General features: G+C 41.8%; 2 protein-coding genes across 3 annotated transcripts in view; both read right to left on the minus strand.

The window, feature by feature from the left end:
- LOC135103664 (annulin-like) overlaps nt 1-1,368 on the minus strand; it is a 33,245-nt gene extending 31,877 nt beyond the window's left edge. The window contains exon 1 of one of the 2 annotated variants that reach the window (XM_064010222.1): nt 776-1,368. In XM_064010222.1, coding sequence (XP_063866292.1) covers nt 776-911 — 136 coding nt within the window. In that variant the 5' untranslated portion in view covers nt 912-1,368. The remainder of the gene's footprint in view (nt 1-775) is intronic. The other variant, XM_064010223.1, reaches the window with a different exon arrangement.
- A 7,292-nt stretch (nt 1,369-8,660) lies between these two features.
- Nucleotides 8,661-18,734, minus strand: LOC135103250 (uncharacterized). The gene is made up of 8 exons (XM_064009294.1): nt 18,405-18,734; nt 15,500-15,676; nt 15,077-15,307; nt 14,682-14,870; nt 14,376-14,574; nt 14,083-14,269; nt 11,696-11,816; nt 8,661-10,493 (listed from the first exon to the last, which is right to left on the minus strand). The coding sequence occupies exons 1-8, from the start codon at nt 18,732-18,734 to the stop codon at nt 8,661-8,663; spliced, it is 3,267 nt and encodes a 1,088-aa protein (XP_063865364.1).
- Between the last annotated feature and the right edge of the window lie 245 nt (nt 18,735-18,979).

The raw sequence follows: 18,979 nt of genomic DNA on the forward strand, positions 1-18,979 counted from the left end.
GAAGGAAGATAACTACAGCACAGAAACTCGTAATCACAATAATATGTCAAGAATTTTAAGGCGCAAGTGTCTTGTGTGTCTCGACTACGCGTTGTTGCGAGGATGTACTTCGACAAAAATGGTGAGCAGGCTTTTACTTCCCTGCCAAACGTCCGCCACCCAGGTTTAGCCACACTATTTCTAGAGTTCACTTACATGACTTCGGAACACACGGGCGAGTTACTGAGGATTGCGGGTTGCCCAGGCACATAGCAATGCACCAGTGGCATCTGTTCGCGCCCCTGCACAAGCCACACCGTGTCACTGCTATAATGCAAGGAGAAGCTTATGGAGTGAAGAGTAACACGTGCTCACAAGTCAGTCAGCCTCATGCACCCTCTCACACCACTTACTTTCCTTTCAACCAATCAAGGGTGTCTGACGCCAATCAAGCCAATCAATCGCTCCTCCAAACACTCCCCGACGAGATCCAGTCAAGCTCACCGTTCGGAGCAAATTACGATGACACCAAATAACCAGGAGCTCGAATGCACATGACGAAATATATTAAAACATGTAAATAATGAACTGTCTGCATAGATACCGCATATTCTCATACATATCTTTGTTTCAAATAACGAAGACGAAAAAAAAAAAAAAAAAAATGGAGACGCGCACAACGAAAACATGAATAATATTAAGATAAACAAATAGCTTGCTACAAATGTCATACATTCATTCAAAGTTCCGTGACACATTCAGAGTCCATACAACTCATCAAAAAAATCACACTTACCCTCGACTTCGCTGAGGACCGGAGTGACGGGCTTGGGCCGGTCCACGGGCTCGGGCTTGGCGGGCAGGTTGGACTTCTTCGGGTACATCCAAGAGAAGCACCCGCAGTCCTTACAGCTCGAGCATGCATTCCCCATGGTAACTTACTGAAGATGCCACGCAGATATAATGTATTGCGACCCCAACACCACACCGAGGTAGGTTTGTCCAAGGTTCCTCTCCTACGCGCCTCTTATGTTCGGCGTTACTAAGCTCCAGTCGATGATATATCTAAATTACTTTAGGATAAGTCTCCTTCTGAGTGTCAGTTTTGTCAATAAATGTCCAGCGCGGCTCTAAGGTACCCGTGTTTTGGTACAGAGGAGTGTGTGTGGAATGTACACGTTGGTTATCCCTCAGGTTTCATGTGTCGCACGAAATCCCGCTTCCATATTTGAGGGGCAAGAGCGAGGCGAGTGATGGAAGCGTGCACCACGGACAGCGTGATACCCACTGAAGTGAGGTGAGGTGACTGAGCGAGAGCCGAGGGGCAGGGGTGTCGGCACTTGACTTGAGGGTTGCCAACTGAGCAGTGGACGGGAGAGTGAAGCACCATTCACTCACTCACCCGGCCACTCAGATTCTTGGACATGGTTACCGCTACACCGTCACACTCAGTTTCCTTCATCAACATTCGCCCTAAACCGTATCCTTTCCTTGAGGGTTTCGGGGGATGATGACACAATATCATTTCCCATTACATTTCCGTTAAAAAAAACGCTCGGACACTGACGTGAACGGTGCGGGTCACCTTCTCTGCCTAAGTGGAGACGAGTAGAAATCTAGCTTATGTTCATGAATGACATTCCTGCACGGGGTCGCTTGCCTTTCTCCGTGCTTGTACATGCGGTTAGCCAATACACGTCTAGGAAATATGGTCGTGGAAGGACGTCCGTGTTGACTTTGTTTTCTAGGTGTTTGAGCGTGGCATGCAGCACGGCACGTAAAGGTGTGACACGTTCAGTTGCAGGAATGCCGCTATGTATGGGTTTATGCACACTTAAGTGAGGGTGCCTGCTGCTTTCACTGATGTAGGAATCGGGGTTGCGTCTCTCTCTCTCTCTCTCTCTCTCTCTCTCTCTCTCTCTCTCTCTCTCTCTCTCTCTCTCTCTCTCTCTCTCTCTCTCTCTCTCTCTATTATCTATCTATTTATCTGTCTATCTATTGCAGGGTTAAGCTCCATATTATTATTTTTGTTTTAGCCTTGCTTATTTACAACGAGTAGAATCAAGTGTTATAGCCGCAGTCCCACTCATTTGCGTGCTTGTAAAAAAAAATAAATAAATAAATGAATAAGCAAATAAATTGATAAATGAGACGTTCTTGGCGTCTAACAGTTATGCAGAATATTTACAAAAGTATAGCAATTAATAAGTATATATAATATGACGTAGAGAGAGAGAGAGAGAGAGAGAGAGAGAGAGAGAGAGAGAATTGTACATAGATGGTATAGTGAACATTGGATAGCGATGATAGTGAAGGAGAGCAAGAATTCGGGAGAGAGAGGGAACAGGTAGTGGACAGAGGCTGCGGGGACTGGTTTGTGACATCAGCTCGTCTCTCCTGGTGATTCCTGATGAGCGTTGTTCATCCTTATTTGTGAACATGGCGCAGTTTCGTCTAATGGTTGCGCATATCGCCTCGTACTACGTATGACTTATGCTCGTAGAAAACTGGATAACTTAGCATTTCTTACATTTTATAGCTTATTGGGATAAAAATATAAATGAACTTATTAATATTTATTAGTACGCAGGGTTAAGTTAACTGTTATTAATCTATGAGAGAGAGAGAGAGAGAGAGAGAGAGAGAGAGAGAGAGAGAGAGAGAGAGAGAGAGAGAGAGAGAGAGAGAAAGTAGTTGATCAGTTTTAAGACGTCACCACAACGGGATCACATGACGCTGTAATGTGAAGTCTCTGTACTCATTAACATTCTGGCTGGCCTAACAATACTCATAATTCAAGGCGTGGCAAGGAGTAATATAGGCTGCGAGGTCAGTGATCCCTTCCACTACCTGTCACTCATTCACTCTTTGTGTCGGTAACTTGAACAATCAAAACCACTACAAAAGTCCTCAGGAAAAGTCGCTTATTGGCCTAATCTCACCATGACTATATATAAAGTCGCTTATTGGCCTAATCTCACCATGACTATTTTCAAAGGCCACAGAGATGATTAACTTGCTGTGATAATGTAAAAATAGTGTTAATCTCTCACTACAACCATAGAGAGAGAGAGAGAGAGAGAGAGAGAGAGAGAGAGAGAGAGAAACGTCTAACTTCAACTAGAGCCTTTTCAAAGTATTCGAGGTGCGGCGTCCATTGTTCGAAAGCCAAGGTGGTCAGGGAAAGAAATACTGACTTCCTTGGGACGCATGGTGCCACTTCCGCTAACGCATGTGTCAGTAGGCCACATGTCAACTGTCCGGATGCGATATTGTCACAAAGGATCAGAGGACATCTGGGCCATATCAGGCTTTGTGTTATGAATCGTTGCGGATATTAGGTCGTAGTATACATTTGAAAAGTTGCATGGGTTCTAATTCATACACACTTCACAGCATATGGTAGTGTTACGTTAAGCTGTACCATTTTCAGTAATGCTGTGCTGATTATACTGGCTAGCTGTGAGCCCCACCCCAAGATAGATTTTAAGTAATTTCTGATAAACATTTGCAGGAACCATGAACGAAATTAATTATTTGCAGCCGTAAATGGAAAAAGACTGCACTCAATTTAAGGTTATTGAGTTGTGGCCTAGCGATGTCCTCCCCCGTAACACCCACGCACGGCAATCAGTGTTCATCGTGACGCAAGACACGCTCCGGAAAGGCAAAATACGGTGGTGGAAAAAAAAAAAAAAAAAAAAAAAAAAAACAGCGGGAAAAGGTCAATTTCCTGTAAAACCAAAATTCCCAAACCGGATATTTTGGCACCCGTTTTCCCCTCCAAAAGATTACATAAAAGTAGGCCAGCGAGCTGCGCACTTTGGTACATTTCTAGTCTATGGGTGAAAAAGCAAAGCAGACGAGCACAGGCTCGTTAACATTCAGTGTGTATTTCCAGCAGAAACAAAACATCTAAGCCGTCATAAATCTTAATTAACACTAAAGGACAATTTCATCGCCATGTGGTATTTTTATCATTATTATTGAAAGAAATCCTTTACAAATGTAAAAACGAGTATTTGGAAGTCATATTTACATTTTTTATCCTTATAATTGTGTGCGAAAACGAGGCGGGGGCTAATCTTTCCCATAAAAGTTTCCTGTACTGATATTTTAGGAAAAATGTTCATGTATACCTTACTGAATAAGCTGCAGTTTTACAAGATCAATGTTATAAACCAAGCATGTACTGTGTTATAAGAACAAAGACCCTGCCTGCTTCACACACCACTGTTGTACTTCTCCTATATTATGGCACCAAATGGAAGCTGTGTACATTGAATGCATAGCCATGCAACCTCTGCTTGCACACACACACACAAACACACACACACACACACACACACAACACACACACACATTTTTAAGTTTAAGAAGAGTACATGTACTGAAAATATATGAAGTGAAGGTATCACATTTATTTGTGACCCTATGGTCTTCTATATGATGAGTCTAAAACATGAAAAATTCTTTGAGAAAAAACAAAGACAAAGATGAAACAATGATGGAAAGGTATGCCACGAAAAATTACATATAACTATTTGGCCCATTTAAATATATGTAAGCATGAGACTGCCAGCCATTCACTGCATCTTATGATTCTGTTTGACAGACATGGCAATATGAATGGCACATTTACTACACTAACAACAGTACTGCTTTTCTGTGTCAATTTTTTGAAGTTTATATTTTTTTCTGTATCATCCAACAGTACAGAAATACTCATATTTTTAATATTACAAACCACACCTTAAGCATAATTATTTAAATTTTGAAAAGTACATATTTTTGTTTCAAAATCTTTCCTGGGAGGGTTAATTTTTGGTGTAAGAGTGGCTTTTTTTTTTTTATGTAGGAGGGACACCGGCAAAAAAAAAAAAAAAAAAAAAAAAAAAAAAAAAAAAAAAAAAAAAAAAGCCCCCGAGATGCCAGTCCCATAAAAGTCATAGGAACGTGGAAATACAGAAGTTGGCAGGGAGTTCCAGAGTTTACCAGAAAGAAGGATGAATGATTGAGAATAGGAGTGAGAGAAAGAAGAAAGTCTTCTGCAGCGAGGCCACAGGAGGAGGGGGAGCATGCAGTTAGCAAGATCAGAACAGCAGTTAGCATGAAAATAGTGGTAGAAGACAGCTAAAGATGCAACACTGCGGCGATGAGAGAGGCTGAAGATGGTCAGTTAGAGGAGAGGAGTTGATGAGATGAAAAGCTTCTGATTCCACCCTGTCTAAAAGAGCAGTATGAGTGGAACCATCCCCCAGACATGTGAAGCATACTCCATACATGGATAGATAAGGCCCCTGTACAGAGTTAGCAGCTGGGGGTGGGGTTGAAAAAACTGGTGAAGACGTTTCAGAATGCCTAACTTCATAACAGTTTTAACTAGAGATGAGATGTGAAGTTTCCAGTTCAGATTATAAGTAAAGGAGAGACTAAGGATGTTCAGTGTAGAAGAGGAGGACAGTTGAGTGTCACTGAAGAAGACGGGGTAGTTGTCTGGAAGGTTCTGTCAAGTTGATAGATGGAGGAATTGAGTTTTTGAGGCATTGAACAATACCAAGTTTGCTCTGCCCCAATCAGAAATTTTAGAAAGATCAGAAGTCAGGAGTTCTGTGGGTTCCCTGCACGAAATGCTTACTTCCTGAAGTGTTGATGTCCATGAAAAGACGTGGAAAAGTGCAGGATGGTATCGTCAGCGTAGGAGTGGATAGGACAAGAAGTTTGGTTTAGAGGGTCATTGATGAATAATAAGAAGAGAGTGGGTGACAGGACAGAACCCTGAGGAACACCACTATTAATAGATTTAGAACAGTGACTGTCTACCACAGCAGCAATAGAACAACAATCAAAAAGGAATCTTGAGATGAAGTTACAGAGAGGAGAGAAGCCATAGAAGGGTAGTTTGGAAATCAAAGCTTTGTACCAGACTCTATCAAAAGCTTTTGATATATCCAAGGCAACAGCAAAAGTTTCACCAAAATCTCTAAAAGAGGATGACCAAGACTCAGCAAGGAAAGCCAGATCACCTGTAGAGTGGCCTTGACGGAACCCACACTGGCGATCAGATAGATAGAAGGTTGTGAAGTGATATATGTTTAAGAATCTTCCTGTTGAGGATAGATTCAAAAACTTTAGATAGGCAGGAAATTAAAGCAATAGGACGGTAGTTTGAGGGATTAGAACGGTCACCCTTTTTAGGAACAGGCTGAATGTAGGCAAGCCTCCAGCAAGAAAAGATAGATGGTGACAGACAGAGTTGAAAGAGTTTGACTAGGCAAGGTGTAAGCATAGAGGCACAGTTTCGGAGAACAATAGGAGGGACCCCATCAGGTCCATAAGCCTTCTGAGGGTTTAGGCCAGCGAGGGTATGGAAAACATCATTGCGAAGAATTTTAATAGGTAGCATGAAGTAGTCAGAGGGTGGAGAAGAGGGAGGAACAAGCCCTGAATCATCCAAGGTAGAGTTTTTAGCAAAGGTTTGAGTGAAGAGTTCAGCTCTTCAGATAGATGTGATAGCAGTGGTGGCATCTGGATGAAATAAAGGTGGGAAAGAAGGAGCAAAGTTATTGGAGATGTTTTTGGCTAGATGCCGGAAGTCACGAGGGGAGTTGGATCTCGAAAGATTCTGACACTTTCTATTAATGAAGAAGTTTTTGGCTAGTTGGAGAATAGACGTGGCATGGTTCTGGGCAGAAATATAAAGTGCATGAGATTCTGGTGATGGAAGGCTTAAGTACCTTTTGTGAGCCACCTCTCTATCATGTATAGCATGAGAACAAGCTGTGTTAAACCAAGGTTTGGAAGGTTTAGGTTGAGAAAAAGTGAGGAATGTACCCCTCCATGCCAGACACTATCACCTCTGTTATGTACTTGGCACACAAAATCAGTAGTCATTCCAAGGAAAATCAGCAAAATACCTCCTCAGGTCCCCCCAACTAGCAGAGGGAAAATGCCAGAGGCACCTTCGTTTAGGGGGTTCCTGAGGAGGGATTGGAGTGGTAGGAGGGATTGGAGTGGTAGGACAAGATAAATATATGAGATTGTGATCGGGGGAGCCCAACGGAAAAGAGAGGGTGACAGCATAAACAGAAGGATTAGAGGTCAGGAAAAGGTCAAGAATGCTTTGCATATCTCCAAGATGGTCAGGCATATGAGTAGGGTGTTGCACCAATTGCTCTAGGTCGTGGAGGATAGCAAAGTTGAAAGCTAGTTCACCAGGATGGTCAGTGAAGGGAGAGGTAAGCCAAAGCTGGTGGCAAACATTGAAGTCTCCAAGAATGAAGATCTCTGCAAAAGAAAGGCAAGTCAGAATGTGCTCCACTTTGGAAGTTAAGCAGTCAAAGGATTTCTTATAGTCAGAGGAGTTAAGTGAGAGGTATACAGCACAGATAAATTTAGTCTGAGAGGGACTCTGTAGTTGTAGCCAGATGGTGGAAAACTCGGAAAATTCAAGAGCATGGGCACGAAAGCAGGTTGTCATTGCGCACATAAATGCATCTAGCTTTGGATTGAAAATGAGGATAGAGAAGGTAGGAGGGAGCAGAAAAGGGGCTACTGTCAGTTGTCTCAGACACCCGAGTTTCAGTGAGGAAAAGACGAGGTTTAGAAGAGGAGAGGTGGTGTTCTAGATAAAAAATTAGATCTTAGACCGTGAATGTTGCAGAAGTTAATGAAGAAAAATTCGAGGGGGGGTGTCAAGACACTTAGCGTCATTATCAGAAGAGCAGTCTGACCTGGGGACATTTGTGGTCCCTTCCCCAGATGGGGATTTAGAGGCTGGTGTAGGAGTCGCTATGATGATTTTGAATTTTTCAGTGAAGTGTGTGTGTGTGTGTGTGTGTGTGTGTGTGTGTGTGTGTGTTATTAGCTGCTCGTGTGGAGTAAGAGAGTTGTCTTTAGAGGGCAGGCTGTGACTGCCCCCTTGGGTTGTGAGACACAAAGGGAAATGCTCAGTGAGGTCACAGCTGGTTTTAATAAGTTCACAGCACCCCCTGATCCAGTGCTTTAGACCTCACTGGGACTAATTATCGTTTTGGCAGGTGCCTACTGCCTCTTCATGCTGCTAAGTAGAGACTGTCTATAAAAGTTTTCCATGCTGGCTACACTTTGTGTGGATATTAAACAGGGAAGCATAAATCACAAAACTGAAAGTTGCCAGATTCTGGAAGGAATAGACTCTACTTTGGATTCCCCCATGGATGACCAGGAAAAGCCATGGGCCCCTCATGTAACATATGGAAGCTATCTACTTTAGAAGAATGGCTGAAGTGCAGGAAGGGCTATGTCTTTTCCTATGCTATTTGCAGAGTATGGAAAGAACTAAACAACCACCATAATGACTGCTACTTTTACATGATAGATGTTGCAAAGTACAAATAAGTAAAAGGAAGACAAGGTCTTCAATATTCAGACATACCATCAGCTTAAGCATCATGATGACAAATTACCAGCACCACATCATTATCCTTATAAAATCAAACTAAATTGAATCTGATGTAATGCCCTAGAGGAAGACATTTATTTATAGACCAAATAAAGAAAAAGATAAATAAATAAAGTTTTTAAAAAATCTAAAAAATATTGTTGGCATGCAAAAACCAAAGAAATTTTCTTAACTCAACAGCAAACAACACACATAAAAACATGAAGATACTGACATAAAAAACATGACTTAGATGGTGTTATCTATATTGCATTCTCACTGGGGAAGGCCTGACTGCTCCACGAGGAGGTAACTTTGGCGGGTTATTTGAGTCTTGGTGAGGAAGGAGAGATGGACATCCTCGAAGAGTCTTTGATTTGTAAGGCTCTTGTTGGATGTTGATGAGTCTGCTCTCCCTCAGAGGGGCAACAACTGCTATTCTGGTTGGAGTTGGAGAGGGTGGCACTCTAACCTTGAGGAGGTCACGGGGAGTCATGGTGATGCGGGGAGTAAGTCGTGATGCTCGGCCACGCTGCTGCTGTCTATTGGCTGAGGAGCATGAAGTGTATGGGGAGTTTGGCTGAAGATTATTAAACAGCTGGAGGGTGGAGCTAACTTTCTTTTGTTTGACCAATGCAGCCAGTGAAGGCCGTCCTACCACTCCCTCACCACACTCCCCACTCTCGGCCTTGAGGTATTCTGGAGCACATACCCAATCTTCTTCTGGGCTTGCCCGACCTGACTGGGGAGAAGGTGAAAGCTTCAGCTTAGGGAGAGAGGAGGTGAGAGAGAGGCGACTGGACCGTCTGCGAGTCATGGGGCCCATCACCTCCTCCAGGAAGCTGCTTGACAGATCCTCTTCCCTTCTGTTGGGGTCACTTTCCATAGCATCTGAGGGTGACCTGCCAATGGCACTATGATGACGCTGGTAATGGTTTGGGGATGCTTTAACTCCTGTAATCTTCCTATCACTTTCAAGAGATTGTTTCTTTTTGTTTTTCTTTAGTGACCTCTCCTGGGGAGTACTACTGTCTTCTCCCCGCCTGCTGACCACCACCATGCGGCTGGTGTTTGACGCTGGTGTACTATTGTCAACCTGGATCCCTGGAGAGAGGCTGCTGCCAGCAGAGGAACGTACCACCATGGGCAAACCGGATTTAACAGAGTTAGGGCGGCCTCTGCGAAGGGAAGTAGAAGCTGGGGTGCTTAGTAGTGCAGCCTTCATCTTGGGAGTTTGGAAGAAGGTGGTAGGAGTAGGTGCTGGGGAACCAATCTCCTCAGCAGTAATAAGATTTTTTGCAGTGTTTTGCACACTTTCCTTTGACCTCCGTCGGATAGTGCCAATTCTACGTTCACTGGGAGACCGGATAACTCTGTGTTCCCCACCACTGCGCCTGTTTCTTATCTTCAATTCACGGTCTAACCTTCGGGATAGTGAGTCTGAGGGTCCGGGGGTGACTAGCTGGCCTTCTGTTTCAACCTTCATGCGTTCATAAGCACTCTGGATCATCTCAGAACAGCTCAGATTCTGGCTGCTGGTTGAGATGTTGGGGAATAGGGCAGCCCTCATATGATGCACTGCACTTTGTTCTAGCTGTTCTTCTTCCCTACGCACCACACTCTTTATGTCATCATACTGCTGCTCCAAAGCCTGTAGGGCAGTACTGGGCTGACTACGAAGAGTGCATTCTGCCCCATCAGGCACACCACGGGGCCCAGGGGTCCATGACTCTGCACCATCAGGCTCATTGAGGGCCTTACTGCTACTCCTCCTTCGGGTGGCCTGACCACCTGCCTCGCAGGTGTTTGTTCTCTTGACTCCCCCACTTCTTAGGGGAAGGTCAAAGCTTCTTCTCTTCAGGAGGGGTGTACTAGGAGGAACTAGTAAAGAAGGTGTAGCTGCCATCTGGGATTGTGCACTGTGTATTGGATGGAATGGACTGCATGCTGTAGGAGGGTACAAGGAGTCCACACTTCTCCTGCCTCTGCTGCTGCTGGGTGGCATAATGGAGTGCAAGCTGGTCCAAGGGCTCTTTGGCAAGACTTCTTCAGAACTGGTCTTAGTTCTGCCCACACCTTCTGTTCGCTTTACCTGTGTGATCATACATCATTTATTAGCACTGTTCTCCCCTCACTAATATTAAATAGATAAACTCTATATTATAAGGTTCTATCTTACTATCTTTTCATAACTATCCTTTCCTCCTCAAGCATTGTAGAGATATGAGTATCAGGTACTAGAAGTAGATGACAGATTCAAGTACAGACAGCAGGGAGAAAGCATAACGTTTATGCAGTCACAGTATCTGGAAAGGCTGCACAACTGGACAGAGAGAGAGAGAGAGAGAGAGAGAGAGAGAGAGAGAGAGAGAGAGAGAGAGAGAGAGAGAGAGAGAGAGAGAGAGAGAGAGAGAGAGAGAGAGAGAGAGAGAGAGAGAGAGAGAGAGAGAGAGAGAGAGAGAGAGAGAGAGAGAGAGAGAGAGAGAGAGAGAGAGAGAGAGAGAGAGAGAGAGAGAGAGAGAGAGAGAGAGAGAGAGAGAGAGAGAGAGAGAGAGAGAGAGAGAGAGAGAGAGAGAGAGAGAGAGAGAGAGAGAGAGAGAGAGAGAGAGAGAGAGAGAGAGAGAGAGAGAGAGAGAGAGAGAGAGAGAGAGAGAGAGAGAGAGAGAGAGAGAGAGAGAGAGAGAGAGAGAGAGAGAGAGAGAGAGAGAGAGAGAGAGAGAGAGAGAGAGAGAGAGAGAGAGAGAGAGAGAGAGAGAGAGAGAGAGAGAGAGAGAGAGAGAGAGAGAGAGAGAGAGAGAGAGAGAGAGAGAGAGAGAGAGAGAGAGAGAGAGAGAGAGAGAGAGAGAGAGAGAGAGAGAGAGAGAGAGAGAGAGAGAGAGAGAGAGAGAGAGAGAGAGAGAGAGAGAGAGAGAGAGAGAGAGAGAGAGAGAGAGAGAGAGAGAGAGAGAGAGAGAGAGAGAGAGAGAGAGAGAGAGAGAGAGAGAGAGAGAGAGAGAGAGAGAGAGAGAGAGAGAGAGAGAGAGAGAGAGAGAGAGAGAGAGAGAGAGAGAGAGAGAGAGAGAGAGAGAGAGAGAGAGAGAGAGAGAGAGAGAGAGAGAGAGAGAGAGGCATAACACTGAAAAGTCTGAGACCAATAGAAAATCTTCACTCTATGCTCATTCTCAATGAATGAGTTCAAGAGTTCATTCACTTTTCATTATTATATGAATAGTTATATGACTGGGAAATTAAATGACAGACAAGTAAAGAACTGTGAAAACCTATCTATCAGTGACAGAACAACAGAGTACTCACAGAGGAAGCACTGTAAGGAAAAGGTATGCTAGATGGGACAGAAGGCTTAGTAGCAGCATCACCCTCAAGCTTGGCTTTCTTGCAAGTAGGTGGAGAGACCTGGGAAGGCTCAGCCTGCTCCCTGCAATACACACATCACATGCTCCCACATCAGAAAAAAATCACCTTATATAATAACATTACACACCCACACACAAAAACATGTCACTTGATGCATGGAGTACAACCCCCATTAGATCCAGCCATGTAAGAAAATGAAGTTAAAAAGTATGTTATGGAAAAATGTAACTCTTTTTTTTTTTTAAGAAATAGTTGGAAGTTTTTTTCTGACCATACCTTACATCTATGGATAGAATCAACTGAAAGAAGAGAATACTAAGGACATAGATGGCAATGATTGTAACCATCACAGGTTTGAAAGGCATTATGCATGCTTGCATTTGTCAGTGCTATTTATCTCCTGGTGGCTTCCGAAGCTGCACAGTCTCTGGCAGCCTCTCTGCACAGGCATAGATTTAAAAAAATTCTTCGGGTTTACTTAATTCCAGGTTTCTTTAGGCCAGTCCCTCAACTCCAACAATATTCAGATCTCCAAATTTTTTCAATCAGTTGCTGCCATCCCCTCAACATGCCTAAACCAGCTCAGTCTATCTCTTCTCATGTGCAGACACTGCTGTCCTTCACTGCCAAGGTTTTGCTCACAAAGAGCATTATGATCCTCAAACAGGCAACAGATACAGGACCTCTAGAGGACATTTCCCAAATAAGAAATTTTTTTCTCCTCATTCAATATCTCTAAAATTAGGGATTTGCAATGGATATGTATTTAATAAATCTTTTCAAATTTATCAGGTAATGGAAAAATAACTCAATTTTCTATGCATAGCATTAAGATAAAAAAAATAAAATACCAAAAAACTACTCTCCTATGACGTAGTTCTCATTTCTGGTACATCAATATGACTAGCACGTGTACATAGCAAATAAATGGCAATGAAAGTATATGAGGTGCTTAGAATCATACTGGACCAAGTGCCATAGTACCTAAAACTGAGTTATTAACACTGTGTTCCGCAAACATCCCTGTCTGGTGAACAAGTCTGCGATACAGAATGCATACAGCAATAAGGTCAAAATTAAATTAAAACATAATTTTAACTCCTGTGTCACACAGCATTGAGCAAAGCCCAGAGTTTGGAAGTATAAGATACCAAATGTCTCTTTACAGGGAAGAGAACTCTCACCCAATGAGAACCAGCCATGTAAGGTGCATAGTGTTGCTGAGCACTTCTAAGCCATTGGGAGTGTGGGAGAACACTCTCAGTGCCCACAACTGCCTCACTGGTGACAGACTCTGTTTACACTCAAGAAGAGACGCAAGCATTGTCATTTCTGTACTACTTTACCACTGAAATACGATTGCTATGAGTTGTTGGCTGGCTGCCAAGGCTGACATTGATGTTAATAACTGCAACACATTCACAGATTATGACACCGACCATGACTCAGAATTACTATCCAGTGATGTAAGTAAAATAATAATGCAGTAAAACTTTATTTTCCTCTGGTTTTTGTAATCTTAAAAAACCTTATTAACACTTTTACTTTCAATCTTGACATTCTCATTACCACTGTAGTCAAATTAATCAACATTACGTTATTACTGTCATCATTATTGTACTGAGTATGAAAGAATGTGATAGCAGATATTGCACAACATTTAAAAAGAAACTGCAAAGGAATATCACTTTTACTTCCTGAAGTATACAAGTTTAACTGTTGCAAAAAAAAAAAAAAAAAAAAAAAAAAAAAAAAAAAACACTTGGTACATTATGATTCTAAGTGCTTCATTTATGGTGTAATATGCTTAAGGTAGCATCAGCATTTTTAGTTTACAAGCCTGAGGTTTGGGTTTCAAATCTCCAGTCTGGATGCAAAGATATTTAAAATTAACTTTTACTCCAAGTGCCTTATCATTTAGTACATGAATTTAAGGTTCTGTGACCAGGAGGTAGTCCTGTGTGTGTGTGTGTGTGTGTGTGTGTGTGTGTGTGTGTGTGTGTGTGTGTGTGTGTGTGTGTGTGTGTGTGTGTGTGTGTGTGTGTGTGTGTGTGTGTGTGTGTGTGCACACTTTTGTTACATCACAAATAAATATGTTTTAAACAGATTTTCAGATTTCAGATTTCATTCTGTTTATCAGGCAATAAGTATTAGATTCTTCAAGAAAACATATAATCATAAAATTTGACAGCATATGCAAGAGAAAAACCATGTTGGCTAAGAATAATTTCAGTAAAAGCTAAGAGAAGAGGCAGGAATATCAAATCAAGTATAATCTCATCCATATTAAGTCTTCAACACGTGACAGGTCTAGCCAACTCACGCACCTGAATTCCACAATTCCTAAGTTATGGGCATCAGCTGACTTTCGTTTCCTTGGAGTAGGATTGCCCAAAGAAGTGAGAGGGGAGAGGGCTATCCCTGGATATGCATCCAAACTGGCTGGGTCATCTGCTGGAGAAGCCGGATCAGGGCGGCTCTGGCCCACTACTCGCCGAAATCCAGTCATTAATCCTGTAAAAGAAAATTGATAAGATTTTGTGATGTTACAGTGAGTATCACTACCATAATATAACCAGTCTTAGAAATAACAGACAGAGATATCAGAGGAGCTCCTTACGGTGAATGGAAGCACTACGGCGCTTCTTCTTGTTTGGGGCCAAGGGCTGCTGCTGTGCCTGCCTGCTGCTGGAAGATGACAGTGGTTGTACAGTGCTGGCAATGAGGTCCTCAGTAGACTGACTGCGATGACGTGGTTCTAGTGTCTCCACCACATAGCTGGGCATTCGGCAAACAGTAGCAGCATTTTCAATTAGCAGCTGAAACAACAAAGCTTAGTATAAGACAGGCAAAAATTATAAAGTTAATGTCTAAAAATAAAACTAAGTTCACAGTAAACAATATGCACTCTAGAATAGCAACACACCTGCAGGATTTCTATGTTTTTGGTGAGCATTGTGTCCTCTGAAGTGGAGTCAGGGAAGGATGAAGACTTCCGACGAAGGGCAGGGGGATGGGACAGGGTGGGTGGCAAAAGGTTAGGAGCCAGAACAATTGCCAAGTTCCTTGCATCCATTTTGTTGCTATCACTGGCCTCTACAACCTCTGAGAAAAACTGGAGACAATATGGCAGAAGTTAGGTTAAGGCTGTTGTGTACAAGTTGTATTTTCTGATAATCTTAGTAATGCTGCTGTAATTAATCTAACTCAAAACTGTAAAACATTTATTCCTTCCTATCATTCAACAAGTACAAAATGATGTGCTAGCTTATTGTTTGATCTTGCAAACACGAGTTTAAGTCTGGATTGTGGGGGACTCACATCTATGAGATAGAGCAGTGTGTCAATGTGTGTTCGAGGCAGAAGTAGAATGCTCAGTGCCATAGCTTCTACACGAGTCTCTGATTCCAGTTCCATGCTGGCCACCACCCTGGCATGCACCTCAGAGAAGAGTAGAGGTTCTGGCAAGCAGCGGAGGTACTGCTTCAGGAGGCAGGCACAGTCAATGACATGCACACTTGACGGCAGACTGCTTCCCCCATCCAATAATTTCTGTACATTACAAAAAAACAAAATAAAAAATATTATTTCATTAATTAGGATAGATTAGTCAAGTTAAAAAACAAAAACATCACATTATTTAGCAGTTATGTATACAGGTATTGCTTAATGATGTGAGATATTACAGGCTCTCTTGTATGGAAAAAGACTGTAAAGATGACCAGACTGGCTCAAACTCCTCACCTTGAGGTCATTCTGGCGATGAGCTGATCCAGCCTTACGGAAGATTCCCTCAGTGGTTATGTTGCGACGGATGTGATTACAGAGGTCAACCATAAGCTGGGGCACCTTCACCTGCTCACCTCCACCATTCAAAAGAACACACACTTGTGGCACCTGACTCAGCCCTTGCCCAAACACCTTTGAGAAAAATACAGTGGAACCTTGATTACTGAATGCCTCCTTTTTTGAACAAATCGGTTTTCCCCCCAAAAAAATTGAATTTGTTATTGGTTCATACCACAGTTTGGTTCTAGAACAAAATTACTTGCTTTCATATACTAAAAGACATAGCAAAAGCTGCTGTTTATTACTAATTTATGGTTTCTATATTTACTTTCTTTTTATATATTTACAGGAGAGATACAGAGTGTAAGACAGTAATTCAATCTTTGAAATAAGGTAAATGTGATCCCATTGAAAAGCCTCACTATAAACAAACAGTTTTCAGTGCTCAGGAGTAATCCCGAGCCATCTGTGACTCTCTCGATGACCCTCAACGCCATTACTGCTGCACAACAGCATTTTCCATTAGCTTTTTCCAGCAGCAAGATGTCTTAGTGTTATGATCACCTTCATTTTGGTGGTAAGTGGGTTGCTCCTCTCTGTGTCCCTCTGTAAAGCTTCCCTCAACAGATTGGTGACAAAGAGAATACCTGCATGATCTAAACAGTATCTTCTGATGACTTCTGCGTTACTAAGTTCATTCAATACATCCTTTCTGAATAAATAATTTGTGAGCTGGAGATTTTGTGAAGCAACCATCTTGACTATGGGAGTGCCTATCATAGGCCACTAAGACTGTAGACTGGTGTTTGGGAATAAATTAATTAATTTTACACTGATTTCTTTGACATTCAGGAATGAATTAAGTAAAAAAAACTGAGGTTCCACTGTAATAGTAAAATTGCTGTTTCATACAATATTTCCTTCTTTCTATTTCTCTTCCCAATGCACAATGAGCTTGGGGACCTAGGGGGAAAGATATACATTAAAATCCTTCTCATCCGGCATTTGAGTATCTGGCAGCTTTAAGTATCCGGCACATTTTTCCCCGAGCCTTAAAATCAATAAAAAATCAATGTGTACTCATAAAATCGATTAAAATTCCTGCACGAGGCATACTTTGTCCCCTCGCCACCAGAGCACACTGCTTCGCGCCACCCGAGGCCCACTGCACTGTGTTTACTCAGTGACTCTGTCTCGCGTGTGCACTGCACTGTTTATCACCTGACGCTTTCATCATGCCTAAAGTTGTAGAAAAGAGGAAGCGTGTTGTGCTTACACTTAAGCAGAAGGTAGACATTTGTCGACGATTAGAGAGAGGTGAAAGCAGACAGCAACTAATGGCAGAATATGGAACCTTATGGTCTGTAGCCTGTCCTCAAATGATTCAACAAGTTCAGTAAGTTAATCATGTGAGGTAACACTAACTGCTTCCTGGATGCTTCCAAAGTCAGATCAATGTCTCTTGGCAATGTTAAATTAAGAAATTATTCAAAATTATTTTTGGAGAGGACCATAATGCTCTACTTATTTAGGAGTCTTGTTTTTTATTACCTTTATGGACATTGAGAAACTTACTTTATTGAAGTTTTCATTGCAAATTAATGGTTTCTGTGATATAGGGAATTTTTGTCAGGTGATGCGAGTAGGTTAGGTTATATTGGGTCAGGTTATGTTAGGTTAGATTATGTCAGGTTATGTTAGGTTAGGTCTGGTTAGGTTAGGTTGGGTCAGGTTAGGATTGCCTTCTTAAAAGCCACCATCTCCATTCAAGTACCCTAAAATGACCATTTTCATGTGCCCTGCCCATAAACCCTACTTCCTGACAAGTCCCCAACATTGTAGTGGGGGTGACTTGAGAAGAGACAAAATTAAGTATTTCCAGCATGTTTTATGCTCAAAATTGCCTATAAAAAAAAATAAATAAAAAATAAATGAATAAATAAAATAATAATAAAAAATAAATAAATAAATAAATAAATAATAATAATAATAATAATAATAATAATAATAATAATAATAATAATAACAATAATAATGATAATGACATAAATAAATAAATAAATAAATAAAGAAAATAAATAAATAAATATAAAATAACGAATATCAGTTTTGTACTGAAAACACAGTTTGGTCCTATTGTAAAAATTTACCAAGCATTATGACCACCAAACATTGCAAGGGGAGATTTTGATTGTCAATCTCAGCAGAACTGTTAGGGCTGATCACAGAATTAATGCTGATCAGTCCTTATTTCATCTTCTTATTTTTATTTAATCACTTCTGTTTCCAATCAGCCAATACAAGGTGCTCTGTAGAACCTACATGAAGTGTGTGGAAGTTTACAATTAAAACAGAACATCTTTGATATATGATTATTTGGTATTATTGAGGAAGTTCAAAATGAAAAAAAAAAAAGAAAAAAAAATCCCATAGGATGGGTGCCTCAGTTGAGATCTTGATGAAAGATTTTGTGAGGTACAACTATCATCACAGGAGAGAGGAAAAGAAAAGAAAAAGGTAATATGGATATACTACATAAATATATCCAAGGCAAATACTGATAATAATGACTATATAGGTACTGTACCTACAGAATTACTTGATAGTCATCATCAAGAGGACACAGCAAGAAACTATGTTCATACATTCTAAAAATGTGACGAACAAAGAAATTAGTGAGACATTATCCTCAGAGAAGTGCTATAATAATAATAATAATAATAATAATAATAATAATAATAATAATAATAATAATAATAATAATAATAATAATACACATAAAATATGGCAGCATTGACAAACAAGGACACAACAAGCTTGGCTCAATCCTGTACGAATATCATGAGGTAAATCCACCAACCTTATTCTCCTTGTTGGCATTGTTGAGGCGCCGCACCTCAGCCCTTCTCTTGGCACTGGAGAACGGCGACTTCGGGGTGTGTTTCCTCTCATCTCGCGCTTTCATGGGACTCTTGGATGTCACAGACCTGCCTGGACTCCTCTTTCCCCTTGGCTTCCCCTTGGCAGTCTTGGCAGATGCCGTCGAGGAGTGGTGGAGACTGACATGAAATTTACTTCCATAATGGCTCTTCTTTCCTCCTGCTTCGCTTGTATTTCTCACATCCTGCACTCCTAGCCGGGCCAACTCCTCAAGCACGGCTTCCCTCACACCCTCCTGCCCCTCCTCCATAGCTTAGCGACGCCTACACACTTTGGTTGTAGCTCAAAGCAGAGGCAAGGCACCATGGAGGTTTAAATCCCCCGGAGCCTAAACACCAAAACACCGTTCCTCTTTAAATCTCCAGTCAGCCAATCACAAGGCGACCTTATATTCACAATGTCTGTATTATTTTGTACTCACATTAATATACTTTAGTTACTGAAATCAGTTACTGTTTTAGTTTTATTTCTGGATGAAGTGTTTTAAGTAATTGA

This window comes from Scylla paramamosain, chromosome 9 (assembly GCF_035594125.1).
Source record: "Scylla paramamosain isolate STU-SP2022 chromosome 9, ASM3559412v1, whole genome shotgun sequence".
In the NCBI taxonomy this organism is placed as follows: Eukaryota; Metazoa; Arthropoda; class Malacostraca; order Decapoda; family Portunidae; genus Scylla; species Scylla paramamosain.

What these genes read in the sequence shown, in the direction of transcription:
- LOC135103250 (XM_064009294.1), bottom strand. Translation starts at nt 18,734, where the DNA reads ATGGAGGAGGGGCAGGAGGGTGTGAGGGAAGCCGTGCTTGAGGAGTTG. An exon ending in CACTGCTCTATCTCATAGAT is followed by an intron (nt 14,871 to 15,076) that starts GTGAGTCCCCCA and finishes TATTGTCTCCAG; the next exon opens with TTTTTCTCAGAGGTTGTAGA. An exon ending in CCGTAGTGCTTCCATTCACC is followed by an intron (nt 14,270 to 14,375) that starts GTAAGGAGCTCC and finishes TTTCTTTTACAG; the next exon opens with GATTAATGACTGGATTTCGG.